This window comes from Bactrocera dorsalis, chromosome 5, assembly GCF_023373825.1.
Source record: "Bactrocera dorsalis isolate Fly_Bdor chromosome 5, ASM2337382v1, whole genome shotgun sequence".
Taxonomy (NCBI): domain Eukaryota; kingdom Metazoa; phylum Arthropoda; class Insecta; order Diptera; family Tephritidae; genus Bactrocera; species Bactrocera dorsalis.
Window position 1 is genome coordinate 62,006,682 of NC_064307.1, and position 26,676 is coordinate 62,033,357.

Sequence of the window (26,676 nt, forward strand, 5' to 3'; positions counted from 1 at the left end):
TTATATATTTTTTCGCAATTTTTTCGAACCGCGTTTGGAATTATCGGTCGTTTTTTCGCAATTTTTGTCGATTTTCGTTCGGACATTTTCCGATTAAATTACCTTTTTGTGCTATTGCTCATTTTGCGCATTTATCGGTTTGGCTTTCGTATACTTGAGAGTCGATATTATTTTTTTTCGTTTTCGTCACCGATTACAAATATATTTTTTGCCAACTTTTATTTCGATTAGTTTTGCTTTCGTATATTTGGGAATCGACATTTATTTTCGTTTTCGTTATCGATTCTTAGTATATCTGTTGCCAACCGTTATAGTCTTTTTTCGTAAATTTAATTTAAACAAGCAAAATGAGCAAGCCAAAGCCAACTCTCGCAAGCCTGTCTCCAAGTAAGGAGTTGACGGACTTAAAATCGTTAAGACGTCAAAGAACGGTTGCGAAGAGTAGTATTTTGCGCATTAAAACGGGCCTTCTTGAAAAGACAATGTCTTTAGATCCAATCGAATTGGAATGTCGTCTAGATATATTAAATTCACATAGTGAAAAATTAATGAAGTGCCAATCAAAGATTGAAGAAATTGATGAAGACGGCATGGCCCGAGGGGAGTTAGAGGACATAATCGTTGAAACGAAGTCCATAATAAAGTCAATTTTAGCGAAAAATAAAACTTCATTTGCCGAAACATCTTTTGTAGCTTCTCACAGCTCAAGGCTCCCTAAAATGAATTTGCCGAAATTCAAGGGAGAATATTCAGAGTTCAAAAATTTTATGAGTTTGTTCGAGAGCTTGGTTCATAACGATCCAAATATCCCAGATATCGAAAAGTTTAACCATTTGGTAAATTGTCTATCTGGAGAGGCTCTGGGAACAGTTAAAGCGTTCCAGATGTCGGATGAAAATTATCCGAAAGCGTTGGCAAGTCTCAAAAAAGTTTATGATAATAAATGTTTGATATTTTTCAATACAATATCTAAACTTTTTGAGCTGCCAACAATCCCAAAGCCTTCTGCGCCTTCCCTGCGTTCAATGATTGACGAAGTGTCCGCGGTATATGATTCATTGCTATCGCTGGGCGATGAAAAACAAATAACGAACGCAATAATCATACATATTGTAATGACAAAGGTTGACCCTGCCACCCGATCCAAATGGGAAGAAGCGCTGGACTATGACAAACTGCCACTGTGGAAGGACTGTGAGGCCACCTTAAATCGAAGATACCAGCAGCTGTCAGCGGAAGGAGCATCACACTCTAGGACGAAGCCCATACCTACAAGCAGTGCGCATCATGGGAAACAACAACAGATGGACAGGACCAAATCGGCGCTGGTTGCTGCAAATACGAGGCAGCCTCTTTGCCAACAGTGCAAATCGAGGGATCACCATTTGACTGCCTGCCCCACCTTCAAGGCGCTTCCGGTGCAGCAGAGGTTCGAGTTCGTGAAATCGGTGCCCTTATGCATAAATTGTTTGCGTAAGGGTCACACGGTTTCCAAATGCAGAGCGGATCGTTGCCGCATATGCAATCGATCCCATCACTCGCTGTTGCACCAGTATCCAGTGTCCTTCCCCGCTGTACCTCATCCGCAACCATCAACCACACATGCCATGCATACAGCCAGTATGCCGGATCGGGTCATGTTGGCAACAGCAGTAATTCTAGTGAGGACCAGCTGCGGAGATTACCTGCCTGCGAGAGCCTTGCTGGACTCAGGCTCCCAGGTCAACTTTATGACAGAGGACTTGGCACAAAAGTTGCGTATCGACGTCAGCACAAAACATTAAGCGTAATTGGAATTGGCAATTCCAATACAAAAGTGGGGTCTAAACTAAGCGCGTTTGTCAAGTCGCGGTTAAATAATTTTGAATTTTCGGCGGAATTCTGGGTAATGCGATGCATTTCGGCAAATCATCCAGACCATAACATCAATGTTAATGGCTGGCAAATTCCGCACAATATTGAATTGGCGGACCCAGAATTCCACAAATCCAAAAAAGTGGATATCCTATTGGGTGCTGAAACATTTTTCGACCTTTTAGCTGTTGGCCAAATTAAAAATGGTCCCAACCAACCAACACTTCAGAAAACCCTTTTAGGATGGATTGTGTCTGGCAAATACGCCAGTAATATAAGTTCTCCTCCCAGATTACATAGCACATTATGCCAAGCTGAAGAAGACTTAACGTCAATCGATTCAGTAGTCCAAAAATTTTGGGCTCTAGAAGAATTACCTTCAGAATCAAATGGCATCAAATTCACACCAGAGCAACAACAGTGTGAAAATTTTTTCGTTAATACTACTCAAGTATTGCCTTCAGGACGGCTTCAAGTCAGAATGCCCTTTAAAGCTGACCGTAAGTTACTCGGTCACTCATATGAAACCGCAGTTCGGCGGTTTCAGGCCCTGGAGAGAAGGACATTAAAAGATCCAGAACTTCGCAAAATGTATCTGGACTTTATGAATGAATATAGAGCCTTGGGTCACATGAGCCCAACGAACAATAAGATCCCGAGTGAGCCACACTACTTCATTCCGCATCAATGCGTTTTAAGGCCCGAGAGCACAACAACCAAATTACGTGTTGTATTTGATGCTTCGAGTCGATCTTCAACTCAAATAGCATTGAATGAACTTTTGATGGTAGGTCCAACCATCCAAGAAGAGTTATACTCAACTCTTCTTCGTTTTCGCTTACATAAGTATGCATTAACAGCGGACATTACTAAAATGTACCGTCAAATAATTATGCATGAAGAAGACAGAAATTGTCAGCTTATTGTGTGGAGAGAGCATCCTTCTGAGCAAATTCAAATTTTTCGTCTCAACACCGTAACATACGGCACTGCGCCTGCTCCATTTCTCGCAACGCGGTGTTTGCAAATGCTCAGTGATGCAAATACAATGAAATACCCACTCGGTTCATTGGCCATCAAAAGAGACTTTTATGTTGATGATTTATTAACAGGGTCCGAAAATTTTGAGTCTCTAGATCTTTTGAGAAGTGAGGTAATTAAAATATTAAACTCGGCAGGATTCTCCTTAACGAAGTGGTTTTCGAACCACCCTAAATTTTTCGACAGTGATTGCACTGAAAAGTCATTAAGCTTCAATGACCAAAACTCTACAAAAACGTTGGGAATCCATTGGTTGCCGAAAGAGGATTTGTTTCGATTTGTCCTAGATGACAATTTTAATGATCTGCGAGCCACTAAACGAAACATATTGTCAGTTTCTGCTCGCCTTTTTGATCCTCTTGGATTACTAGCCCCACTAGTTACCAAAGCAAAATCTTATTGCAAGAGCTTTGGATCCAAAAACTAGATTGGGATGAGTCGATTCCATTGCGCCTTGACACTAGCTGGCAGAACTTTAAAGCCAACCTAATGCAGCTCTCATCGATAAGCATTCCTCGTTACGTAAACGTTGAGTCGAGTGCCATCTGCCAAATACATGGCTTCTCCGACGCCTCAATAAGGGCGTACGGATGCTGCATATATATACGAAGCCAATCTGCTAGTGGTATTAAATGCATGCTGCTTACTGCAAAGTCTAGAGTGGCTCCGCTGAAGACCAAATCTCTTCCGCGTCTTGAGCTCTCGGCAGCACATCTTCTTTCGAAATTATGGTCAAGAGTAGCGCCTATGTTGAGTCGACATTTCGAAAATATTACATTTTGGACAGACTCCGAAATCGTTTTACATTGGATTAAAACACATCCATCTTCACTACAAACCTTCGTCGCAAACAGAGTGTCCGAAATCCAAGAGTTGACTGAAAAAGTACATTGGCGACATGTGCCAACGAAACAAAATCCTGCGGATCAAGTGTCTCGGGGTTGTAACGTGGATGAATTGAATAATTCAATATGGTTTGGCGGTCCACAGTTCCTCCTAGAAGACCCTGCATTATGGCCAATTAATAACCACTTCCAGCTCTCACCAGAAGACGAAGCATTAGAGAAGAAGAAAACCACATTTACATTAATTTCGACTGCTGAGAAAAATTCAATATTGGACCTCATTGAAAAATTCTCTTCTCATAAAAAATTGCTTCGTGTGGTCGCATATATATTACGATGGATCAGGCGACCACCAAATTTCCTCCAGGGGCCAAGATCTAACTTCAGAAGAGCTAAACTTGAGCTTTCTAAAAATTGCACAGGTGGTCCAACATTCAGAATTTTCGGATGTTATTCAAAAATTGCATAAAGGCACCACCCTACCCGCAAACTTGCAAAAACTTAACCCGTTTTTGCATGAGTACTCGGATATGTCGCTGTCATTCAAATTAATCCGAGTAGGAGGTCGCTTATTAAATGCACCTCTCCCATACGATGCCAAATTTCCGCTTTTATTAAATAAAAGTTCGCACTTCGTTACAACGTACTTACGGTTCCTGCATATTCGAAATCACCACGCTGGGGCTAAAGCGTTGGTTGCGCTTCTTCGAGAACGCATATGGCTAATTAATGCCCGAGAAGCTTGCAGTAGAACCGTAAGAAACTGTATACATTGTTTTCATTACAAGCCGAAGTTGCAAAACCAAATAATGGGAAATTTGCCAGTCGAAAGACTTCGAGCACTACGGCCCTTTCTTATATGTGGCGTAGATTTTTGTAGTCCGATATACACAACTTAAATACGCGGTCGACCACCCGTAAAAACAGATAGTGCAGTTTTCGTTTGTTTTACGTCCACATCAGTACATTTAGAATTAGTTTCAGACCTGTCAACTAATTCGTTTATTCTCGCCCTAAAAAGGTTCATTGGACGCCGAGGAATCCCGACGAAGATATTCAGCGACAACGCCAACAATTTCGTCGGCGCCGATCGCAAGCTGCGCGAATTGAAGGAGGCGTTTCTAGCAATGGGCCCAGAACTGCAGAGATTCGCAGCAGACGAAGGGTGCAGCTTCACCTTTATACCACCGCGGGCGCCGCACTTCGGCGGGTTATGGGAAGCCGCGGTGAAGTCCGCCAAGCATCACGTCGTTCGCGTAATCGGCAACGCGCTTCTGACCGCAGAGGAATTGTCAACCCTACTGGCAGAAGTGGAGGCCATCCTCAATTCTCGGCCCTAACACCGTTGAGCCAGGACCCCAACGACGGCGAGGCACTAACCCCAGCGCATCTACTAATAGGATGCTCCCTGCGGGCTTTACCCCCAGAGAAGGTGCCAGTGATCCGTTCGTTGTTGCGAGAGATGGCAACTTGTTTGCTCTCTCAAGCAACAGTTTTGGCGACAGTGGTCCAAAACATATCTGACGGGCCTTCAGGAACGCAACAAGTGGCTGCACCCCACTCGCAATCTGCAGCTCAAAGACCTCGTCCTCGTCCACGAGGACAACGTGCCGCCACAGCAGTGGGTACTCGGCCGCGTCGTCGCCACCGTCGAAGGGCAAGACGGCAAGGTGCGAGTCGCAGACGTGGCGACTAAGGCGGGCACAATTAAGCGTCCCATTCACAAGCTGGCCTTGCTTCCAATGGAGGTTGAAGGAAATTGATCCTGTCAAGGTGGCCGGTGTTGCGTCAAGCGACATATCTACAAATTTATACCTAAAATAAAAATAATAAATGAATTATAAAATATTGAATTATAAAAATTATGAAATATTGAATTGTTATAAATTAAGTTAAGAAAATCTATTATAAAATACTTACCCTAACAATGTTAAATATACTCACCTTAATCTATTACCATAATCTGTTACAATATTGAAAGAAAAGTTGAAGATTATTATACTTACCCCTTATTGATACATATTTATTTTACCACTAGTTTAAGCCGTTAGTTTTAAGATTTAGGCTTAGCAATTAGTTTAAGAAATAAAGAACGGCTATTGTATTAAGAACCATCGAATCGAACGCACGCGTCTTCATTTTTTTTTTTCGCAATTTAATTTTCGTAATTTACGACAGGCAATTAGGCTTCATTTTATTCGCGCATTCCCAAGTTTTTATTATCGCTTCTCAAAAACGCTTGAGATTTTCACAGTCATAATGGACAACAGAAATAAAAATGTTAATTTTTGTTAATTATGCAAGTTAAATTTCTTCATTAACTGTCAGCGCAGAGGCTTAGAGTCGCTTTGATAGTTGATCATAATTGTATGCTAGTGCAAAGACCAAATTGTTTATGAGTTATACCTACTTTTATCATTATTATACTTTTTCTACTTTTTCTTCAAAGTTTTCCTACAAACATCAAGTCCAGCCGATCGTATTAATGAGCCAAACATGCCGTCAACAACGCCTTTAAAAATTTGATTGTATATTCTATGAAGACTTTGTCACCTAATAAGTAAAGCATATAGTGAGAACGATATATGATTACTCAGTGCGTAAGAACAATTTTTTAATTCACTCGTTTTCACCTCTCACTGCTCATTCGGTCATGCAGGCAGGTTAGGTTTCTCTCTGCAGCACCTACCTCTGTGTATATAAGTAATAAATCTTTTTCAAATAAGATCAATCGAATTGTTGGTTATGAAGAAAAGAAACAAGCAAAGTTATAAACTGAGCATTCTTTTATTGAAAATAAAGATATGAAATATTTTAAGACAAAATGGATTGCGATGAATTGAATGTTTTCCCAATCTGATTCGCTCAGAAAGGCTGAACATATTCGTCCCATATATTATTCACATATTGCAACATATTTATATGGGGTTGCAATTTGCTGATGGATTGATGATGGACATTGCTTATGATCAATTGTCGAATTTTATTAAACAAACCACTGTGATTTCTTAGTAAGAATTTGCAGGTCGGTACAATATTATCCAATGCGATGATCCGCCAATTTTCTTTGATTCCCACATGTTCCATGAAAGACGCTATATCTGACGCCCGATCTACCGTTGACGTGATACGTTCATCAGATGAGAAATGCGAAGTTGTGTCAACAGAGCTCGAACTTTTTTTAGAAGAAGCGCCCACACTTGCACTAAATACACTATATGCCGCACCCAACTTTGTTTCTAAAGCTTCCAGTTCTTTCCTCTCATTCGAGGCACTCGATTCATCCAATGATTTGACGACGTCCAGTCGTCCTCCAAGAGTAAATTGATTCGTTATGTACCATCCGTAATGGTTCAATAACTTGACGACAAGTTTCGTACGCTCGTACGATGATAAGTACTTGTCGTCAACGATGGAATAAAGTTTCTCAACGAATGTCGGGTCCACATCTATTTTACTTTCGTCCACATACAATTCTGTTTTCTTGTTTAATAGTGAGACGACGGCATTCCGTGTTTTCATTGAACTTTTCAACGTGGAACTTTTTTCTTTTGAATATTCCGCCTTCACTGATATAATGAATTCTGATATTTCAGCGGAAAATCCATTTTGACTGGATGCCGTCGATTCTGTGGTGTGAACCGTTTCGATAATGTGCTTTTCGAACACGACGCTTTGCATTGGAGGATTTTCAATTGGCTGATAAGTCTTGTCGAAGATGACTGGCGGCAAGATGCCCATCTTGAAGAGACCCGTGTGAGTGTCGATGACAAGACCTCTCGAAAATCTTCCCACTAATGCTTGTCGTGGAGTCAGTTCCACTCCTACAAATAATGTGTATACTTGTAGACGATCAGCATTCGATACATCATACGATACATCGATTGCTTGACACAATGGTGTCGTTAGAGGTATAGTGGTGAAAGGCGAAACATCTTTAGGTGGATTCAAAGTTCTTACGGATGCAGTATGTGTACTCAAGGAGATATGTTGTACATTTTCCAAGTAATCGAGAAATTGACCAACAGTTTGATTTTCGAATTCATTGACGTTCAAATAAAGAGCCGATTTTATTTGGACATCTTCCAAATCGAAAATCGAGAGTTTGATTATTTGCGACGTAATGACCGAACAATGCCCAGGAATTGGAATAGTTGGAGGAGTTGGAACAGTCGCCGTATCTGTAACGAAAAAGAATTTTGAATATATCTATGTGTATATCAATTTGATTCAATCTAAGTGTACTTCACTAACGAAACGTGGTCTTTTTTTGACATTTCCGCATTAATGAGAAACTATCGAAAATTCGTTTCAATTGTTTCAAAGACAAGAAAGTAAACAACTTTATATCGACGGTGATAATATTATCATTTGAAAAATCAGAATCCTTATTTGACATAGATTATTTTGTGGAAGATCATTTCTTGCAAATCAAAGAAAACCTTCAGACATTTTTCTAAGAACTTTTTGTTCTCAAGGTTACTTTTCTGTTTGTTAAGAAATAACACACTTGTCTTCCCTGATCAAAAATATTTGTTTCCTTCCAAATAATTTTTCAGACAAAATTTTTAAATTTATACAGCATTGACATCAGCCAAATTTTTCTCCCATTCGATTTTTTTCAAGTTTTTATAAAAGCAAACTTGAGAGGTTTTGTAGCACAAATGTTTAAAATTTAATATTCAATTAATTCCGAATTCATGGTCTTTTTTGTATTTCAAAACTCAATTTTACTTTGATATAATAACCATCTACGAAAACAGTAATCAATACCAATAACATAAATATGAACACTTTCCTCCAAAAGAAAACAAAAACACCAGGAATACAAAGGATAACTTTATGAACGACATTTTTATATCAAGTTTTTGCCTGCACTAATTCTCGAATACAAATCAAGTCGTTTGACGAAGCGATACTAAACTCCTTTAACCAAACGTTTGGTTATTTAAACTATTCCGATTTGTGTGATTATAGTCAGATGATTTGTGCAACGCGATATTCGTAATCAGCCACGCTCTGTGCGAGTGTACAATCAGTTCATATGAAAATAGAATTCTGAATAAATAATTGAACGCTTTAAAAAGAACCATATTCTAACAAAAACAGAGAAAACACTTAGCAAGATCTCATTAAAAGCAAAAAATATATTACACAATACATAACTTGGAAAAATTATCAGCAGAAACTCACATCTTCTTTGTCCGTGTATAGCATGGAGAGTATCGCTTACTGGTTATAAATTGGAGACACGGTGATCATGTTGTCAGTTTCGATTTAAAATTCTATCAATCAAGTTACACTTGAATCGTTTACCATGAAAATCAACTTTGCGTTACTATATTTCATGTTGTTGAGATTTGTTGTCAATTATTCTTGTGCGTCTGTCATAATTTGTTTCGTAAGGAATGGTTTAAACGTAAACAGGACTTTTGACTCCGGAATTGTTACGTATGCCGCTGCACGTGAAAGTCTGGAACTGACAGATGACGACATTTTTGTGGACAACAACCGTGCCATTGAGCGAAGACAAGAACCAAGGATGATAGTGAGTGATAAAGAGTGTAATGGAATTATCAGTCAAAGTGCAAAGTCTTCCATAGAAGTTTGCATTGTAAATGATCAATGCAAAACATTTTACTTGGAAAACAACGCAAATGTCAAGAACTTGCGCGATAAGTTGCTCGCTTCATTGCCAGAATATTACCGCGACGAAAGATGTGCTGATATTGTTTTTGTAAATGACAAAGGGCAAGTGATCCAGAGCGAAGACGAAATAGAGGTGCCATATCGAGATATTGTGAAAAACGGTAGAATCGAAGCATACAATAAATTCATCGAAAATACGACCAAATTAGATATCACATGGCTTTTGTACAATCATCGAGTGAAAGTGAACATGCTCATGTCATTGAGTAGTTTGCGATATTGGATAACGAAACCAAATGCTTGTCCTAATTTAAAAAGTAAACTGAATTTACCCGACAAGGCATTGTTTCCAAATGCTATCGACGATTTAGCCCAAAATTGGTTAGCTAGAGACAAACGCGCGCAACTCCATCAAGTAACCAGCCGTAACGTAATGAGTACTCAATTGGTTGCACCGTACGCCCATGAGGAATTATTGCCTATAAAATCTTATGCTTATAAGACTGAAAAATCGGAAATCCCAAGATTATTCTACGTTAACGTGAACGAAAAAGATAAAGTAGCTTTTACCGGATCGCGAACTGATGAATTTCAGGATAATCACTTAACGCTCAAAATATCATCTCGGTCGCCAAAAGACAAGATACTTTTGTTAAAAGATGTCCGATCAACAAATAATCGAGCTGAATTCTGGTCTAACGTCGTCATAGCAACAAATAATACTGCTGTTACTTTGACCGTCACATGGAACAATCATCAACCCGGTGATATATACAATTGCGAGTTATTCGATTTTCGTGCACCCCATGAAAGGCATTATTTATTTGGCTATTTATCCCCAGATGGGGTCTGCGTCTTCAGATATATTGATGATAACTATACTTTTTACGATTTGTTGTTCAACAGAGAAGTACTCATAGAAAATGGGCAAGATCTCTCGAAATTCCGATACGAACTAGGTGTGTCTATGTTTCCTATTCGTCCTGGTAAACGGAGCTGTGATAAACGTGGAAAGAGACAAACACAATCTATTGGCAATGCTGACATACATCACGATCAGATAACAATGGGCGGAGTAGGGAAGGGTAATGGTATGGGCTATCGATTTGTGTTAGTGTGCCGCTCACACGATGAAGAATACACAGAAGAGAATAAACGATCATTGTATTTCAACGTTTTTATTTTTAAATCACATGAGATTGCTGAAAAAATTATTGAAGATGTTGCCACATTTTGAAAGGTTATTTATTATATTATGTATATATTTTGTGCACTAAATATTTATATTTTAATTTTTCTTCAAAAGAGCTATCAAAACAATCTAATTCTACCGTAATAACGCATATAGGCACTGTGTAATTTCTTTTTAATATATTATACATATGTATTCATTTCACGGCTGTTTTCTTTACTTTGCTACTTTTGGCAATTATCAGACCCATTTCAAAATGGATCACAACACATTATATATAAATGTGTATTGGACATTTTTTCCGTTGACAATAAATGATAATAAAGAGAATAACAATAATGGTTTCAATGACTTATTTCTTTCCGACTTATTAAAGATTCTTCAAAATGAATCCTGTAACAATTTCTTTGCAAGTTCTCTTGATGTTTTGTGGATTAACATTATGTATAGTCGTCGTTTAGTCTATTTAAAGGGTAACTGATATTTTACAGTTTTGTACGCAATATACACACGATTTCATCTACAGGGAACTGTGTGTCTCTTACAGTAGTACCGCTCTGCTCAATAATTATCAACCTTTTGCAATATATACAGAAATAAGGATATTCGTTGGATATGCGCGGTGAGCAATAGAAGTTGACAATCTGAATACCTTAATGGCAACTTATTATAATAACTGTAAAATTTATCAGTAGTCGAAACGGATAATATAAAGAGAGAGAGAGAGAGATTGATTGATTAATTGATTGATTCTGTACTTATTGCAATATTGGATCACAGATCCATTATGAAGTATTGCAGCACTATATTTTACAAAAATAAGTATGTCACACTTTGAATATAGAATGTCACATGAAAGTAACAGTTTTCAAGACTTAAAAATAAAGTATAAAACTTGTAACTGAAGGGAGAGAGAGAGTTTATTCCGCATACAAAAAATTGATCGTTAAGGTAGATTTTCGATAACAATCGAAATGAAATTACACTCGGACATGAAGCTTTGAGAAAAAACAAATTTGGGGCACAAAATATCGGAAAATTATATTATTTCTCTGACGGAGCTGAATCTAAGTACAAAACAGATTCAATGTAGGAGAATTGTTGAATCATGAAGAAGATTTTAAGTTATGTACAAGCTGAATGGCATTTTTTGACACATGTTATGGGAAGGGGGCTTGTGATGGAATCGGGGGTTGCGTAAAAAGGCATGCACATCGAGCAAGTTTGCAGAGAACTCTAATTTTTTTTTTTTTTTTTTTTTTTTGTTTTTTTATTGAAACGTAACAAGATATGGATTTACATTTCATTCGAATTGCAACTAGTGACAAGTGTACTAACAAGCAATATTTTTCATAACTTATAAGGTAAAACAACAAAAGCTCTATTTAGAAGCTTTTTCAAAACTAAACTTTGTATTAAAAACTAAATATTATAATATTTGCTATTTGCTTATTAGAAGGTCATGGAACGTTGTTCTTTTCAATCTGCACCTGCTATTTCTGGCCTCACCTAGTTGTCGGGCTTCAGCGTTTACGTGGTTTTGCAGCCTTGTGGCATGTTTCGATGCCGTTTCGCGAATGACTTCCCGAACGGTTTTTATGTGAAGATCACGATGTAGATCTGAGTTCCGTACTTACCACGGGGCATTTACAATTTTTCGAAGAACTTTATTTTGGAATCTTTGCGTCATTTCGATGTATAACGGTGCAGCGCATCCCCATAGCTGAATTCCGTATGTCCAAATAGGCTTCAACGTTTGATTGTAGACTAAAATTTTATTTGAGGTTGTTAGGGGTGATTTCTTACCGATTAACCAATTTATTTTGTTGTATTTTAGTTTAAGCTCTGCAGCTGTTCTTTGTATATGCTCCCTCCACTTTAACTTTGCATCCACCGTCAAACCAAGATTTTTCGCCGAGGTGGAGTACGGAATTACTTCATTCTCAATATATAAGGGGACATACGTATCCGTTTTGTTAGTGAAGTTTATATGTATAGACTTCAACTCGTTGAGAGTAATATACCATTTTTGTGTCCATTCTACAATTAGGTTGATTGAAGACTGCATTCTGTTCGACGACTCTATTACATTTTTACCGGTAGTAATTATGCAGGTATCATCTGCAAATGTGGCGATTGTGCTGTTTGGCGGCGTAGGCATATCACTAGTAAACAAAATGTATAAGAGTGGTCCCAGGACGCTTTCTTGGGGTACACCTGTTTTTATTGGCTGCAACATAGTATATGATTGTCCCTGCTTGATTCTGAAGTAGCGGTGGCTCAGGTAAGAGGCAAGTAGCTCAGTTAGATGCTGTGGGAAGAGAAGTCTTAATTTATGGAGTAAGCCATGATGCCATTCTCTATCAAACGCCTGGGATACGTCAAGAAAAACAGCTGTGCAAATTTGCTTTTTTTCCATCGCATCCTCAATTATATCTGTTATTCGATGAACTTGACCGATTGTAGAATGTTGCGATCTAAATCCAAATTGATGAACTGGTATAAGGTCCTTTTCTTCAATTATGTTCTGAAGTCTTTTTATAATTACAACTTCAAGTAGTTTGGACAAAATAGGCAACAGTGAGATTGGACGATATGATGATGCTTCCTGTGCGCTTTTCCCTGGTTTTTGTACCATAATGATTTCAGATACCTTCCATGACAATGGAACGTATCTGAGATTTAAGCAAGCGTTTACTATCGATGTCAGTTTTTCTAATGCTTTCCGCGTTAAATTTTTCAGTACCTCAGCTGTCACCAAGTCGAAGCCGGGAGCTTTTCTTGATTTAAATCTACTTTTAATTATATTTTCCACTTCTTCAATTGTTGCTGGTTGGATTTCTCTTACGCATTGCGAGCCTTCCATCTAAGGTAATGTTCCATGGAGCAGAGTAGGACTAAACGTTTTAGTGAGTTTTTCTGAGAAAACTTCCGCTTTTTCTTCGTCGCTTTTGGCCCAGGAACCGTTTGGCATTTGACAATATTGGTTTCCTAGCATTTTTTACTGCTTTCCAAAGGGAATAATCGGATTGTTTGTTTGGCGTTAATTTCTCAATATAATTAGAAATACTTTGATTCGTGAATAACTTTATTTTAGTACTGAGAACCTTGGTTAAATTGTTCAGTTCTGTTTTATATTGGGGAAATCGCGTGTTTTGCCATTTTTTGCGTAGTTTTCTCTTTTTCTTTATGAGATCTAAAATGTCCGATGGATATTTAATATACAAATTTTTTTGTTTAGGAAGGGGAGTACTTTTCCAAGCCGATTCCTGTATAGCTTTCGTAAATGTATGAACTTCTTCTTCTAACATATCTTGAGTTGTTATATTTACATCAAAATCAATATTTTTGTCGAGCATCACTTTGAAATACTCCCAATCCGCATGTCTATTAAAAAGATAAGGCGGCATGTCGAGTTCTTTTAGATGGCCATTTAGGATTAGATAAACTGGCGAGTGGTCCGAATTAAGGTCCAATCCATTTTCGATAGTAATGAATGTCTTGGATATTTGTCGAGTGATGAAAAAGTCGATCAAGTCAGGTAATTTCTTTGCGTCGGAAGGCCAGTAAGTCGGCTTGCCAGTAGACATGAAGTCGCATCCAGTGGCCGTAGCAGCTTTAAATAGCTCTAACTCTAATAAACGAAAAATTGGTATGAGTGGGCAACGAAGGTGGAGGATGGAGTCATGTGTAGAAGTTCACGCAAGTGAGGAAAGTTCTCTGATCGCCATTCACTTGGGAGTGGCCAGAAACGGTTCCTTTACATCTGACTCAAGCAGCTCACGACTTCCGGTCTTTGACCAAGTATCCTCTGGGTAGCCTAAGAACATCCGTTTGAAGGCGAGCTAAAGTGAGAAGGCGAAATATCCCCTCCGCAGGGTTGTGCGCTGGGTTTGGGACCCGTCACTTAAAAAAAAAAAAACAACCAATGAAAAGGAACAACAAGCCTCGGATGAGAGACGCCCCTTTGATAACTGCCATGGCAAACAATTAGAGACTATGATTTGAGGGCATGCACCTGGAATGTCCGGTCCCTTAATTGGGAAGGTGCCGCTGCCCAGCTGGCTGACATCACCGCCGTCCAAGAAATGCGATGGACGGGACAAGGACAGAGACAAGTAGGTCCTTTTGGCATTTACTACAGTGGCCAATGGCCATATAAAGGAGCGCAAGTTTGGTGTGAGATTCGTGGTGGGAGAGAAACTCCGTCGCCGATTACTTTCATTCACTCCGGAGAATGAACGTCTAGCCACAATCCGCATCAAAGCGATGTTCTTCAACATATCGCTGATTTGTGCCCACGCCCCGACGGAAGAGAAGGACAATGTGACCAAAGATGCCTTGTTTGAGTGCTTGGAGCGCGCTTATGAGAGATGCCCCCGCCACAATGTCAAAATCGTGCATGACGACTTTAACGCCAGGGTGGGCAAAGAAGGTATCTTTGGCACTACGGTCGGTAAATTCAGCCTCCACGAGGAAACATCCCCAAATGGGTTGAGGCTGTTCGACTTCGCCGGGGCCCGAAATATGGTTATCTGTAGTACTAGATTCCAGCATAAGAAGATTCATCAAGCTACCTGGCTGTCTCCGGATCGAAAAACCACCAACCAGATCGATCATGTTGTGATAGACGGAAGACACGTCTCCAGTGTTTTAGATGTGCGTGCGTTCCGAGGTCCTAACATCGACTCGGACCGCTATATTGTTGCAGCCAAGATTCGCACCCGCCTCTGGGCAGCAAAAAACGTACGCCAAAAAACACAAGGAAGGTTCGACGTCGAGAAGCTGTAATCATAACAGACAGCCGATCGATTTTCTACTCGGCTTGCACTCCTGCTCTGAGAGCACTCGTCAACAACTCGGTATAAGGGAACTGTGGGACGGCATTTCAAACTCCTTACGTACAGCTGCAACCGAAACCATTGGTTTTCGGAAAGTGCAAAAGAACAGCTGGTACGACGAGGAGTGCCGTGTCGCAGCGGAGAGAAAACAGGCTGCCTACCTCGCAACGTTACGATCGACCACAACATGTGCGGGATGGGATAGATACCGAGAGTTGAAGAGGGAAGCGAGACGCATTTGCAGACAGAAGAAGAAAGAGGCCGAAATGCGTGAGTACGAAGAGCTTGATAAGCTGGCCGACAGGGTTAATGCTCGAAAATTCTACGAAAAGATGCGGCGACTTACAGAAGGTTTCAAGACCAGAGCATACTCTTATAGAACCCCAAAGGTGATTTAGTCACCGATGCCCACAGCATACTTAAATTATGGAGGGTAGACTTCTCCAGCCTGCTGAATGGCAGTGAACGTACAACGCCAGGAGAAGGCGAACCCGGTTCCTCATTCGATGACGATGGAGCAGACGTCCCATTGCCCGACCATGAAGAAGTTCGAATAGTAATTACCCGCCTGAAGAACAACAAAGCGACGGGGGCCGATGGACTACCGGCCGAGCTATTCAAATACGGCGGCAAAGAACTGATAAGGAGCATGCGTCAGCTTCTTTGCAAAATATGGTCGGACGAAAGCATGCCCAACGATTGGAATTTAAGTGTGCTATGCCCAATCCATAAAAAAGGAGACCCCACAATCTGCGCCAACTACCGTGGGATAAGCCTCCTCAACATCGCATACAAGGTTCTATCGAGCGTATGGTGTGAAGGATTAAAGATCACCGTCAACAAATGATTGGACCTTATCAGTGTGGCTTTAGACCTGGAAAATCAACCACCGACCAGATATTCACCATGCGCCAAATTTTGGAAAAGACCCCTGAAAGGAGAGTCGACACGCACCACCTATTCGTCGAATTCAAAGCTCGGCTATAATCGCGTAAGCGGTGTCTACGCCAGTTAAGAAGAAGAAGTGGGCAACGAATTTCTTGGAGAAAATTTTTTTTTTTTTTAATGCTAAATAGAAATCTTTAAACTTTAGTGACCCTAATTTTTATAGAAACTTTATAAAACAAGTTTTTTTTGAAAAGTTGTATGGAAGTGAAACTTCTTTAGAAAGTCAATGAAAGCAAATTTAATTTGATTCAATTAATGGTGCGATACACTACGGCATGTCAAACTGATCAACAATGATCAACAACAACACACTTCAAAATACGCACATGGATAATCGACACGAGAAATTGTCGCAGAGAAGGCGTGCATAAGTGTGTATGCGTGTGAGTGTTCCAGCTGTCATTCGCTTGCTTTAATAAATATAATTAATGCAGTTACTGTCAAGCGTCTATACTCCTATTTTCCAATTTATTAACATTCATTAAAAGATATTGAAAACTCAATAATCAAACATTAAAAACTTCAAAATGAAAAACATAAGAGAACGTTAAAGGTGCCATAGCCGGAGAATTTAAGGGGGTATTTTAGTCTAGAAGCATGAATTTCAGGTAATTTTTTAAGTGTCGTAAAAAAAATGCAATTAATATTTTTACTATCCATTTTATTAGTTATTTGTTAATTTTAGAAGAGTAAAGAAAAAAAATTAAAAACTAAAAAAAGTAAAAAAAAAATCAAAAAAATTATGAGCTGACGAAGTGGGGGTCTCTAAATATTTCCACCTAATCATACCCACGATTTCAACAGTCCTAGTTATCTGAAATCAAAAAGAAAAAAGATTATTAATCTAGAATAATGTCGCAATGGTTGGAACTACGGAAAAGTGGAAACAAATTTTCACAAAATGACGACTGCCTAAAAAAAAAGTTTTTTTGATCACTTTTTCTGACAATTTCGAATTTTTTCAAAATAATAAAAATAAAACTTTGGGGATGGGGCTAGTTCCAACCATAGACACGCCTATAAAGAAGATAAAAATTTCAAGTAAATCGGTTCAGTAGAACTTGAGAAATCATGGATATCGTTCCGGAAATGTCAGTTTTGAGAAAAATTAGTTTAAAGTTTCGCGTTCCGGCCGAACCAGTTTGGATGTCGAGTCAGAAAAATGCCTATACCTCCGAAAATAATTTGAATTTTGAAAAATCCTCTTGTACATATATTTTTGAACAGTTAAACTTTTAAAATATAAAAAAAAATTTATTTTTTTTTTAATTTCTAGACTAGAATACCCCCTTAAAGCATAGGGAAGGTGCAGGTTCGACAGCGAACATTTGTTAGAATTGTAGTAAGGAATTCACCTCATAAGCACAGAGTTCACGCTGTGAAATGTTAACACTTTAAACAGTTCTCCACATACTCAAACAGGGAATATGAACAGAAATAGATAAAGGTACTTTCGGTAAATGATGTCGTGGAATGTATGCCCAAGCAGAGAATATTGAAGAAAAATAAGTCCTTTGATATTCCATTTTTAACAGCGAAAATTGTGTACAAATACAGCTCTCTCACATACTCAAGAATATAATGAGACATAAATACATACATATATGTACGCATGGTCCTTATGATACTCCCAACAACAGCATTGTGATATTTTCATGCTTCACTTTTTGCTTTCAAATAGCGAATCGCAATGTAAGCAAATATGTATGCTTTGGCGTTTTACCGTCGGCATTTCCATATTGGCATGTACAAATAATTATAATATAAGTACAAGTTTGTATGAATGCATGTATAGTATATTTACAGTCAACTTGGACTTGCATATTTAATAATTTTATTTGATTTTTACATAATGTACTATACTAATAAATATTTTTTTTGTGCCTTGTTTCCTAGTAATAGAAACCTAATTTATAACAACAATATATATGTAAATACATCGTCTATAATATTAATCTTAACATGTGCGCGTTCAGAAATTCAAATCATGATTTCATCACTTATCAATATATTCCATGTGCGCGTATTGATCTGCATGTTCATATACATTCATTTATACTTATATGTATATATGTATATTTGTATACATTGCCGAGCAAATAATGCACAAGCATACAAACAAACATATGCGTACACATGTGAATATATCACCAACTAAAAATTGAAAAATTGTTCTACAAAAACAACAATTGTGTCAAATATCAGAAGCATCGCAAGTGAATAAGGCAGCCACATTGGCGAAGCCCAAATGTAGTAAATTTTAGAACAAAAACGATTTCATTCATAAACGCAGGCGCATATTCCACAAGCGACCTTGCTTCATTCATAAAAACAGACGCCATAACATCTCCCAGAGCATGCCTTTGCCTACAAGCGTCTTTTCGCGACGATGGCAAAAGCTAAAAATCATAAATTGAACATCTTTCTGGTGTTTGTTCTAAGAAAGAAGTGACAAAAGTGGCAACATAGCCACTTGTGTCGCAAAAAACATGCGTTGATATGCATGTAAGCTCATATGTATACATTCATACATATTTGCGCAAGTTTGTTGGCGAAGCTGTTCGAGCATAAAGGGAAGCAGTGACAATCGCCGTCCATTCGTTTATTTTTTTCGGCACAGCTTGGATTTTAACAGCAACACAATGTTGTGACGACCATTGGTTGTCCGTGACAACGGAGATGCGAAAGATGCGTGCGACACTTGTTATTATGGATGTATGTACATATGTATGTGGCTCGCATTTGTTTTCGTAAACATACAGACAAATGTGCCAAAGAGATAATATACATATGTATAGTATGTATGTGTATGCCATAGAAATTATATTGGTACAAATATAGAAATGATAACGAAATAATGCGAATATGCATATTCATGAAGGTCATTCAATCGAACTGCAAACTGTACAAACTATGTTTCTATGCAGAACGGTTGACAAAAAACCATAAAGATATTTTATAAAACTTGCTAACTGAAAACTCTTTCAAGTTCCTGTTTTTAGTATCCGATAAAAATTTTTTCAAAATTTGAATGTTTTTTGTGATAAGTTTTAATATTCAATATAAAAATAGCAACAAATGACACTTATGGAGAAACGTATTCGATATATTTTTCAAAATGTGGCAACATCTTCAATAATTTTTTCAGCAATCTCTTGAGATTTAAAAATAAAAACGTTGAAATACAACGATCGTTTATTCTCTTCTGCGTATTTTTTATCGCGTAACGCGCAACCTAACACAAACTGATGGCTCGTATCATTACCTTTCCCTCCTCCGCCCATTGTTATCTGATCTTGATGTATGTCAGTATTGGCAATAGATTGTGTTTGTCTCTTTCCACGTTTATGACAGCTCCATTTACCAGGACGAATAGGATACATAGACACACCTAGTTCGTATCGGAATTTCGAGAGATCTTGCCCATTTTCTATGAGTTCTTCTTTGTTGAATATCAAATCATAATGAATATTGTTATCATCAATATATCTGAAATCGCAAACCCCATTTGAAGTTACATGGCCATATAAATAATGCTTTTCATGGTTTGCACGGAAATCGAATAACTCGCAATTGTATGCATAACCCGGTTGATGATTGTTCCATGTGACGAGCAAAGTAACAGCAGTATTATTTGTTGCTATGACGGTGTTAGTCCAGGATACAGCTCGATTATTTGTTGATCGGACATCTTTTAACGGTAAAAGTATCTTGTCTTTTGGCGACCGAGATAATATTTTTAGCGTTAACTGATTATCCTGAAATTCATCAGTTCGCGATCCAGTAAAAGCTACTTTATCTCTTTCGTTCACGTTAACGTAGTATAATCTTGGGATTTCCGATTTTTCAGTCTTATAAGCATACGATTTTATTGGCAATAATTCCTCATGGGCGTACGGTGCAACCAATTGAGTACTCACCACGTTACGGCTGGTTACTTGATCGAGTTGCGCGCGTTTGTCTCTAGCTAACCAATTTTGTGCTAAATCGTCGATAGCATTTGGAAACAATGCCTTGTCGGGTAAATTCAGTTTACTTTTTAAATTAGGACAAGCATTTGGTTTCGTTATCCAATATCGCAAACTACTCAATGACATGAGCATGTTCACTTTCACTCGATGATTGTACAAAAGCCATGTGATATCTAATTCGGTCGTATTGTCGATGAATTTATTATATGCTTCGATTCTACCGTTTTTCACAATACTTAAATATGACACCTCTATTTCGTCTTCACTCTGGATTACTTGCCCTTTGTTATTTATAAAAACAATATCGGCACATTTTTCGTCGCGGTAATATTCTGGCAATGAAGCGAGCAACTTATTGCGCAAGGTCTTGACCTTTGCGTTGTTTTCCAAGTCAAATGTTTTGCATTGATCATTTACAATGCAAACTTCTATGGAAGACTTTGCACTTTGACTGATAATTCCATTACACTCTTTATCACTCACTATCATCCTTGGTTCTTGTCTTCGCTCAATGGCACGGTTGCTGTCCATAAAAATGTCGTCATCTGTCAGTTCCAGACTTTCTCGTGCAGCGGCATACGTAACAATTCCGGAGTCAAAAGTCCTGTTTACGTTTACACCATTTCTTACGAAACAAATTAGGACGGACGCACAAGAATAATTGACAACAAATGTCCATAACATGAGAGATGGTAACGCAAAGTTGATTTGCATTGTAAACGATTCAAGTGTAACTTGATTGATAGAATTTTAAATCGAAACTGCCAACATGATCACCGTGTCTCCAATTTATAAGCAGAAAGCGATACTCTCCATGCTATACACGGACACACAAGATGTGAGTTTCTGCTGATAATTTTTCCAAGTTATGTATTTGTAATATATTTTTTGCTTTTAATGAGTTCTTGCTAAGTGCTTTCTCTGTTTTTAGTAAACTTTGAGTTTTCTAAAGCGTTGAATTTTTTATTCAGAATTCTATTTTCATATGAACTGATTGTACACTCCCGCAGAACGTGGCTGATTACGAATATCGCGTTGGTATTTTTCACAATCATTTTAATACTTTTGCACAAATCATCTGAATATAATCACACAAATCGGAATAGTTTAAATAGCCAAACGTTTGCTTAACGGAGCTCAGTATCGCTTTGTCAAACGAATGGACTTGTATTCGAGAATTAGTGCAGGCAAAAACTTGATATAAAAATGTCGTTCATAAAGTTATCCTTTGTATTCCTGGTGTTTTTGTTTTCTTTTGAAGGAAAGTGTTCATATTTATGTTATTGATATTGATTACTGTTGTCGTAGATGGTTATTATATCAAAGTAAAATTGAGTTTTGAAATACAAAAAAGACCATGAATTCGGAATTAATTGAATATTAAATTTTAAACATTTGTGCTACAAAACCTCTCAAGTTTGCTTTTATACAAACTTGAAAAAAATTATTGTCTGACGTCAATACTATATAAAATTTCAAAATTTTGTTTGACAATTTATTTGGAAGGAAACAAATATTTTTGACCAGTGAAGACAAGTGTGTTATTTCTTAACAAACAGAAAAGTTACCTTGAGAACAAAAAATTCTTAGAAAAGTGTCTGAAGGTTTTCTTTGATTTGCAAGAAAAGATCTTCCACAAGATAATCTATGTCAAATAAGGATTCTGATTTTTCAAATCATTATATTATCACCGTCGATATAAATTTGTTAGCTTTTTTGTTATTGAAACGATTAAAAAGAATTTTCGAATTTTGAAAAGAATTTTCGATTGTTTCTCATTAATGCGGAAATGTTGAAAAAATACCACGTTTTTTTATTGATACACACATAGATTGAATCAAATTGATATACACATAGATATATTCAAAATCCTTTTTCGTTACAGATACGGCGACAGTTCCAACTGCTCCAACTATTCCAATTCCTGGGCATTGTTCGGTCATTACGTCGCAAATAATCAAACTCTCGATTTTCGATTTGGAAGATGTGCAAATAAAATCGGCTCTTTATTTGAAAGTCAGTGAATTCGAAAATCAAACTGTCGGTCAACTTCTCAATTACTTGGAAAATGTACAACATATCTCCTTGAGTTCACACACTGCGTCCGTAAGATCTTTGAATCCACCTAAAGATGTCTCGCCTTTTACCACTATACCTCTATCGACACCATTGTGTCAAGCAATCGATGTATCATATGATGTATCGAACGCTGATCGACTATACACATTATTTGTAGGAGTGGAACTGACTCCGCGCCAAGCATTAGTGAGAAGATTTTCGAGAGGTCTTGTCATCGACAATCACACGGGTCTCTTCAAAATGGGCACCTTGTCGCCAGTCATCTTCGACAAGACCTATCAGCCAGTTGAAGATCCTCCAACGCCAAGCGTGGTGATCGAAAAGCACATTATCGAAACAGTTCATACCAAAGAATCGACAGCATCCAGTCAAAATGGATTTTCCGCTGAAATATCAGCATACATCATATCAGTGAAGGCGGAATATTTAAAAGAAAAAAGTTCCTCGTCGAAAAATTCAATGAAAACACGGAATGCCGTCGTCTCACTATTAAACAAGAAAACAGGATTGTATGTGGACGAAATTAAAATAGATGTGGACTCGTCATTCGTCGAGAAACTTTATTCCATCGTTGACGACAAAAACTTATCATCGTACGATCGTACGAAACTTGTCGTCGGGTTATTGAACCGTTACGGATGGTACGTAACGAATCAATTTACTCTTGGAGGACGACTGGACGTCGTCAAATCATTGCATGTATCGAGTGCCTCGAATGAGGTAAAAGAACTGGAAGCTTTAGAAACAAAGTTGGGTGCGGCATATAGTGTATTTAGTGCAAGTGTGGGCGCTTCTTCTAAAAAAGGTTCGAGCTCTGTTGACACGACTTCGCATTTCTCATCTGATGAACGTATCACGTCAACGGTAGATCGGGCGACAGACATAGCGTCTTTCATGGAACATGTGGAAATCAAAGAAAATTGGCGTATCATCGCATTGGATAATATTGTACCGACCTGCAAATTCTTATTAAGTAATCACAGTAATTTGTTTGCTGAAATGCGGCGATTGATCATAAGCAACGTCCATCATCAATCCATCAGCAAATTGCAACCCCATATAAATATGTTGCAATATGTGAATAATATATGGGACGAATATGTTCAGCCTTTCTGAGCGAATCAGATAGGGAAAAAATCCAATTCAACGCAATCCGACTTGTCTCAAAATATTTCATATCTTTATTCTCAATAAAAGAATGCTCGGTTTATAACTTTGTTTGTTTCCCTGTCTTTTTCTTTTCTTCATAACCAACAGTTTGATTGATCTTCTTTGAAAAATATTTATTATATACACAGAGGGAGGTGCTATCGACAGAAACCTGCCTGCATAACCGAATGAGCAGTGAGCGGTGAAAAAAAAAAATGAATTAAAAAATTGTTCTTACGCACCGAGTGATCATATATCATTCTCACTATATGCTTTACTTATTAGGTGACAAACTCTTCATAGAATATACAATCAAATTTTTAAAGGCGTTGTCGACGGCATGTTTGGCTTATTCATACGATCGGCTGGACTTGATGTTTGTAGGAATAGTTTGAAGAAAAAGTAGAAAAAGTATAGTAATGAAAAAAGTAGGCATAATTCATAAACAATTTGGTCTTTGCACTAGCATACAATTATGATCAACTATCAAAGCGACTCCAAGCCTCTGCGTTGACAGATAATGAAGAAAATTTAGCACTTTTATTTCTATTTTCCATAATGATTGGCACTGTACTTTAGACGTAGGAGTTAATATTTTGATAGCAATTTACATCTATTTGGTTTATGCGACTTCATGGCATCTCGCCCCTCAACACAACACTCATCACACAACTTACAGCATCACACCACGCAATCCCACGCAACAAACACATCCATACCACATCATACAGTACATCTAACCAACCACACTACATACCATAATCGTTTTCACCACCCAGTTCTGGTCAAAATTTGGAATCCCCTGCCAGTCGCTTGTGTAGGTGTGCAGGAGCAGCAACAGTGAACAGTGTAATAAAAATAAAGAATTGTGTGAATATCTTGAAGTTGCAAAAATATCGAAGTCAGCGTAAGTATACCCCCCACATACCCAGTGAAGCTAAATGCAACAAATACATTTGATATGCAAATATTCTATTTTTTCACTTTTTATTCATTCATGTTTCATTAAGTGTGTAAAGTTTGAATGTAAAAGTTGATTTATTGGAAAAAATTTATGAATCTATTTTTATACTCATTTATTTATTTATTATATTGTTAGTAATCCCTACTTCATATCATATTAATATTATAAATGCGAATGAAAGTTTGTTTGTTACATTTTCACGCAAAAACTACTTAACCGATAATTATGAAACTTTGTACATATGCGTTTGAAGCTATTAGAAGTAACATAGGGTACTTTATTAAAAAAAAAAAAAATTTTTTTCACGAAAGATAAAAAAATTGTTTGTCAAACAATCGTCACAGTTAGCTTCTTCAACGCCATCTAGCATTACAGTTATGAAGTTCCAACTCTGAATACTGTAAGACCATCCCACTATGTTACCGGCGGTAATAATATCAAATTCAATTGAATATAGTTCCAACTGTTTCTAATTTTTCTATATTTATTGTTATTTTCTTCTGTTATTACATGCAGTATAAAACTATTTAAATTTTTGAGGTAATCCGTTAGTTTTGTGGTTAGCTGTCACTTAATTATTTTAGATCTTTTGTTTGAAAATGCCTCGGAAGCGGAAATCTGGCCTATCCAAAAATTCATCGCCGGCCCGTGCCGCAAAAGTTGCACGAAATCAAGAAACTTCGGCTCACGCAGAGCCGAGAAGACAACAACAAGCAGAGCGACAAAGGGTTTTGAGAGCAGCTGAAATGCCTCTTCAAGTAAGAGAAATAAGAAAGTATAACTTTTGCTTTCAAATGACATCCTTTGGAGTTGATAAAGTGATAAGAATGCCAGGGTTTTCACACACTTTTACTGTACAAGGACAGATATATCATCAAATTGGATCACTATTTCCAGAAGATGATATAAATTTCTGCAGGTATACTTTATAGGTGATGAACAAAATGAAATAAATCGTCGTTGCCAATATATTGGAGGAGTAGAAAGAGAAACGGTATTGAAAATGCAACGAATATTACACAGCCACAATGTCTTGATACAAATCTTTAAAAGTGCGATAGACAACTGGCCTTCAGACAACTACAAAGATATCACTCACGCTGATCGAACTCCACGTGGCGAACATGAAAGGCGTTATAATGCGCCGATGGTCAATGAAGTTGTTGTTTTGGTTGCTGTGGACCCGTGCTCACCACAAGACATAGTGTACTACAGGCACATGACAATACGCTAAAGCGTGTAGCCGATACTCGTAGACTCTATGATGCTTTGCAGTACCCATTAACTTTCAGTAAATTAGAATCTGGATATCATTTTATATTCCAGTCATTAATTCAACAACGGAAGAACCAATTCCAAATAAAAAAAGTTTCCTGCGTGGACTTTGATGCTTCGAGAGCATGACTTCAACCTTCTTCTGCGTACAAGTCAACTTTTTCATCAATTCTTGGTAGATATGTATATTAAAGTAGAGAGCGAACGTCTTCGTTACATTTCTCTGAACCAGAAAAAATTACGAGCTGAAAATTACATACATTTACAAGATGCGATTAGCGCAGACAATAATTTCAGACCTAACGACATTGGCAAAATGGTTATTTTGCCGTCCACTTTTGTAAACAGTCCCCGTTATCTCCATGAGTACACGCAAGACGCATTTTCTTATGTACGAACTTACGGAAGACCTGATCTTTTCGCAACTTTTACCTGTAATCCTTCGTGGCAGGATATAACTCAAGAGCTTATGTCTGGGCAAAAGGCCACTGATCGACATGACATACTTGTAGTTGCTCGCGTGTTTCAATTAAAGGTCCTAAAGTTAATGAACGTTGTAACAAAAGGAAAAATATTTGGAGATGTCCAGTGCCATATGTACTCCATTGAATGGCAGAAACAAGGTCTACCACATGTGCACATATTAATTTGGCTAAAGCAGAAGCTACTTCCTGCTCAAATTGACAGCATAATTATCGCTGAAATTCCAGATCCAGAAGAATATAAAAATCTGTATGACACGGTTATTACAAATATGATACACCGTTCCTTTGGAGCTCCAGCATCACCTTGCACGCGAAATGGCAAGTGTACAAAATTATCCTCGAGAAATGATTAAAGAAACAGCTCACAATGATAAGGGCTGCCC

At 37.9% G+C, this 26,676-nt stretch overlaps 2 protein-coding genes across 3 annotated transcripts in view; one reads left to right on the forward strand and one right to left on the reverse strand.

Annotated features, from left to right (window-relative positions):
- Positions 1-23,633, forward strand: part of LOC125778978 (uncharacterized) — a 30,593-nt gene extending 6,960 nt beyond the window's left edge. Inside the window, exon 3 of one of the 2 annotated variants that reach the window (XM_049459026.1) lies at positions 22,626-23,633. In XM_049459026.1, coding sequence (XP_049314983.1) covers positions 22,626-23,536 — 911 coding nt within the window. In that variant the 3' untranslated portion in view covers positions 23,537-23,633. Of the gene's footprint in view, positions 1-22,224 lie in introns of both variants that reach the window. The other variant, XM_049459027.1, reaches the window with a different exon arrangement.
- Positions 6,508-8,683, reverse strand: LOC125778977 (uncharacterized). The gene is made up of 2 exons (XM_049459025.1): positions 8,539-8,683; positions 6,508-7,921 (listed from the first exon to the last, which is right to left on the reverse strand). Exons 1-2 carry the CDS (start codon positions 8,591-8,593, stop codon positions 6,606-6,608), a joined length of 1,371 nt encoding a protein of 456 aa, XP_049314982.1. The 5' UTR covers positions 8,594-8,683; the 3' UTR covers positions 6,508-6,605.
- Positions 23,634-26,676: the final 3,043 nt, after the last annotated feature.

Coding starts and splice junctions, on each gene's coding strand:
- LOC125778977 (XM_049459025.1), bottom strand. CDS start 8,593: ATGTCGTTCATAAAGTTATCCTTTGTATTCCTGGTGTTTTTGTTTTCT. Junction 7,922..8,538: donor GTTTTTGTTTTCTTTTGGAG/GAAAGTGTTCAT, acceptor TTTTCGTTACAG/ATACGGCGACTGTTCCAACT.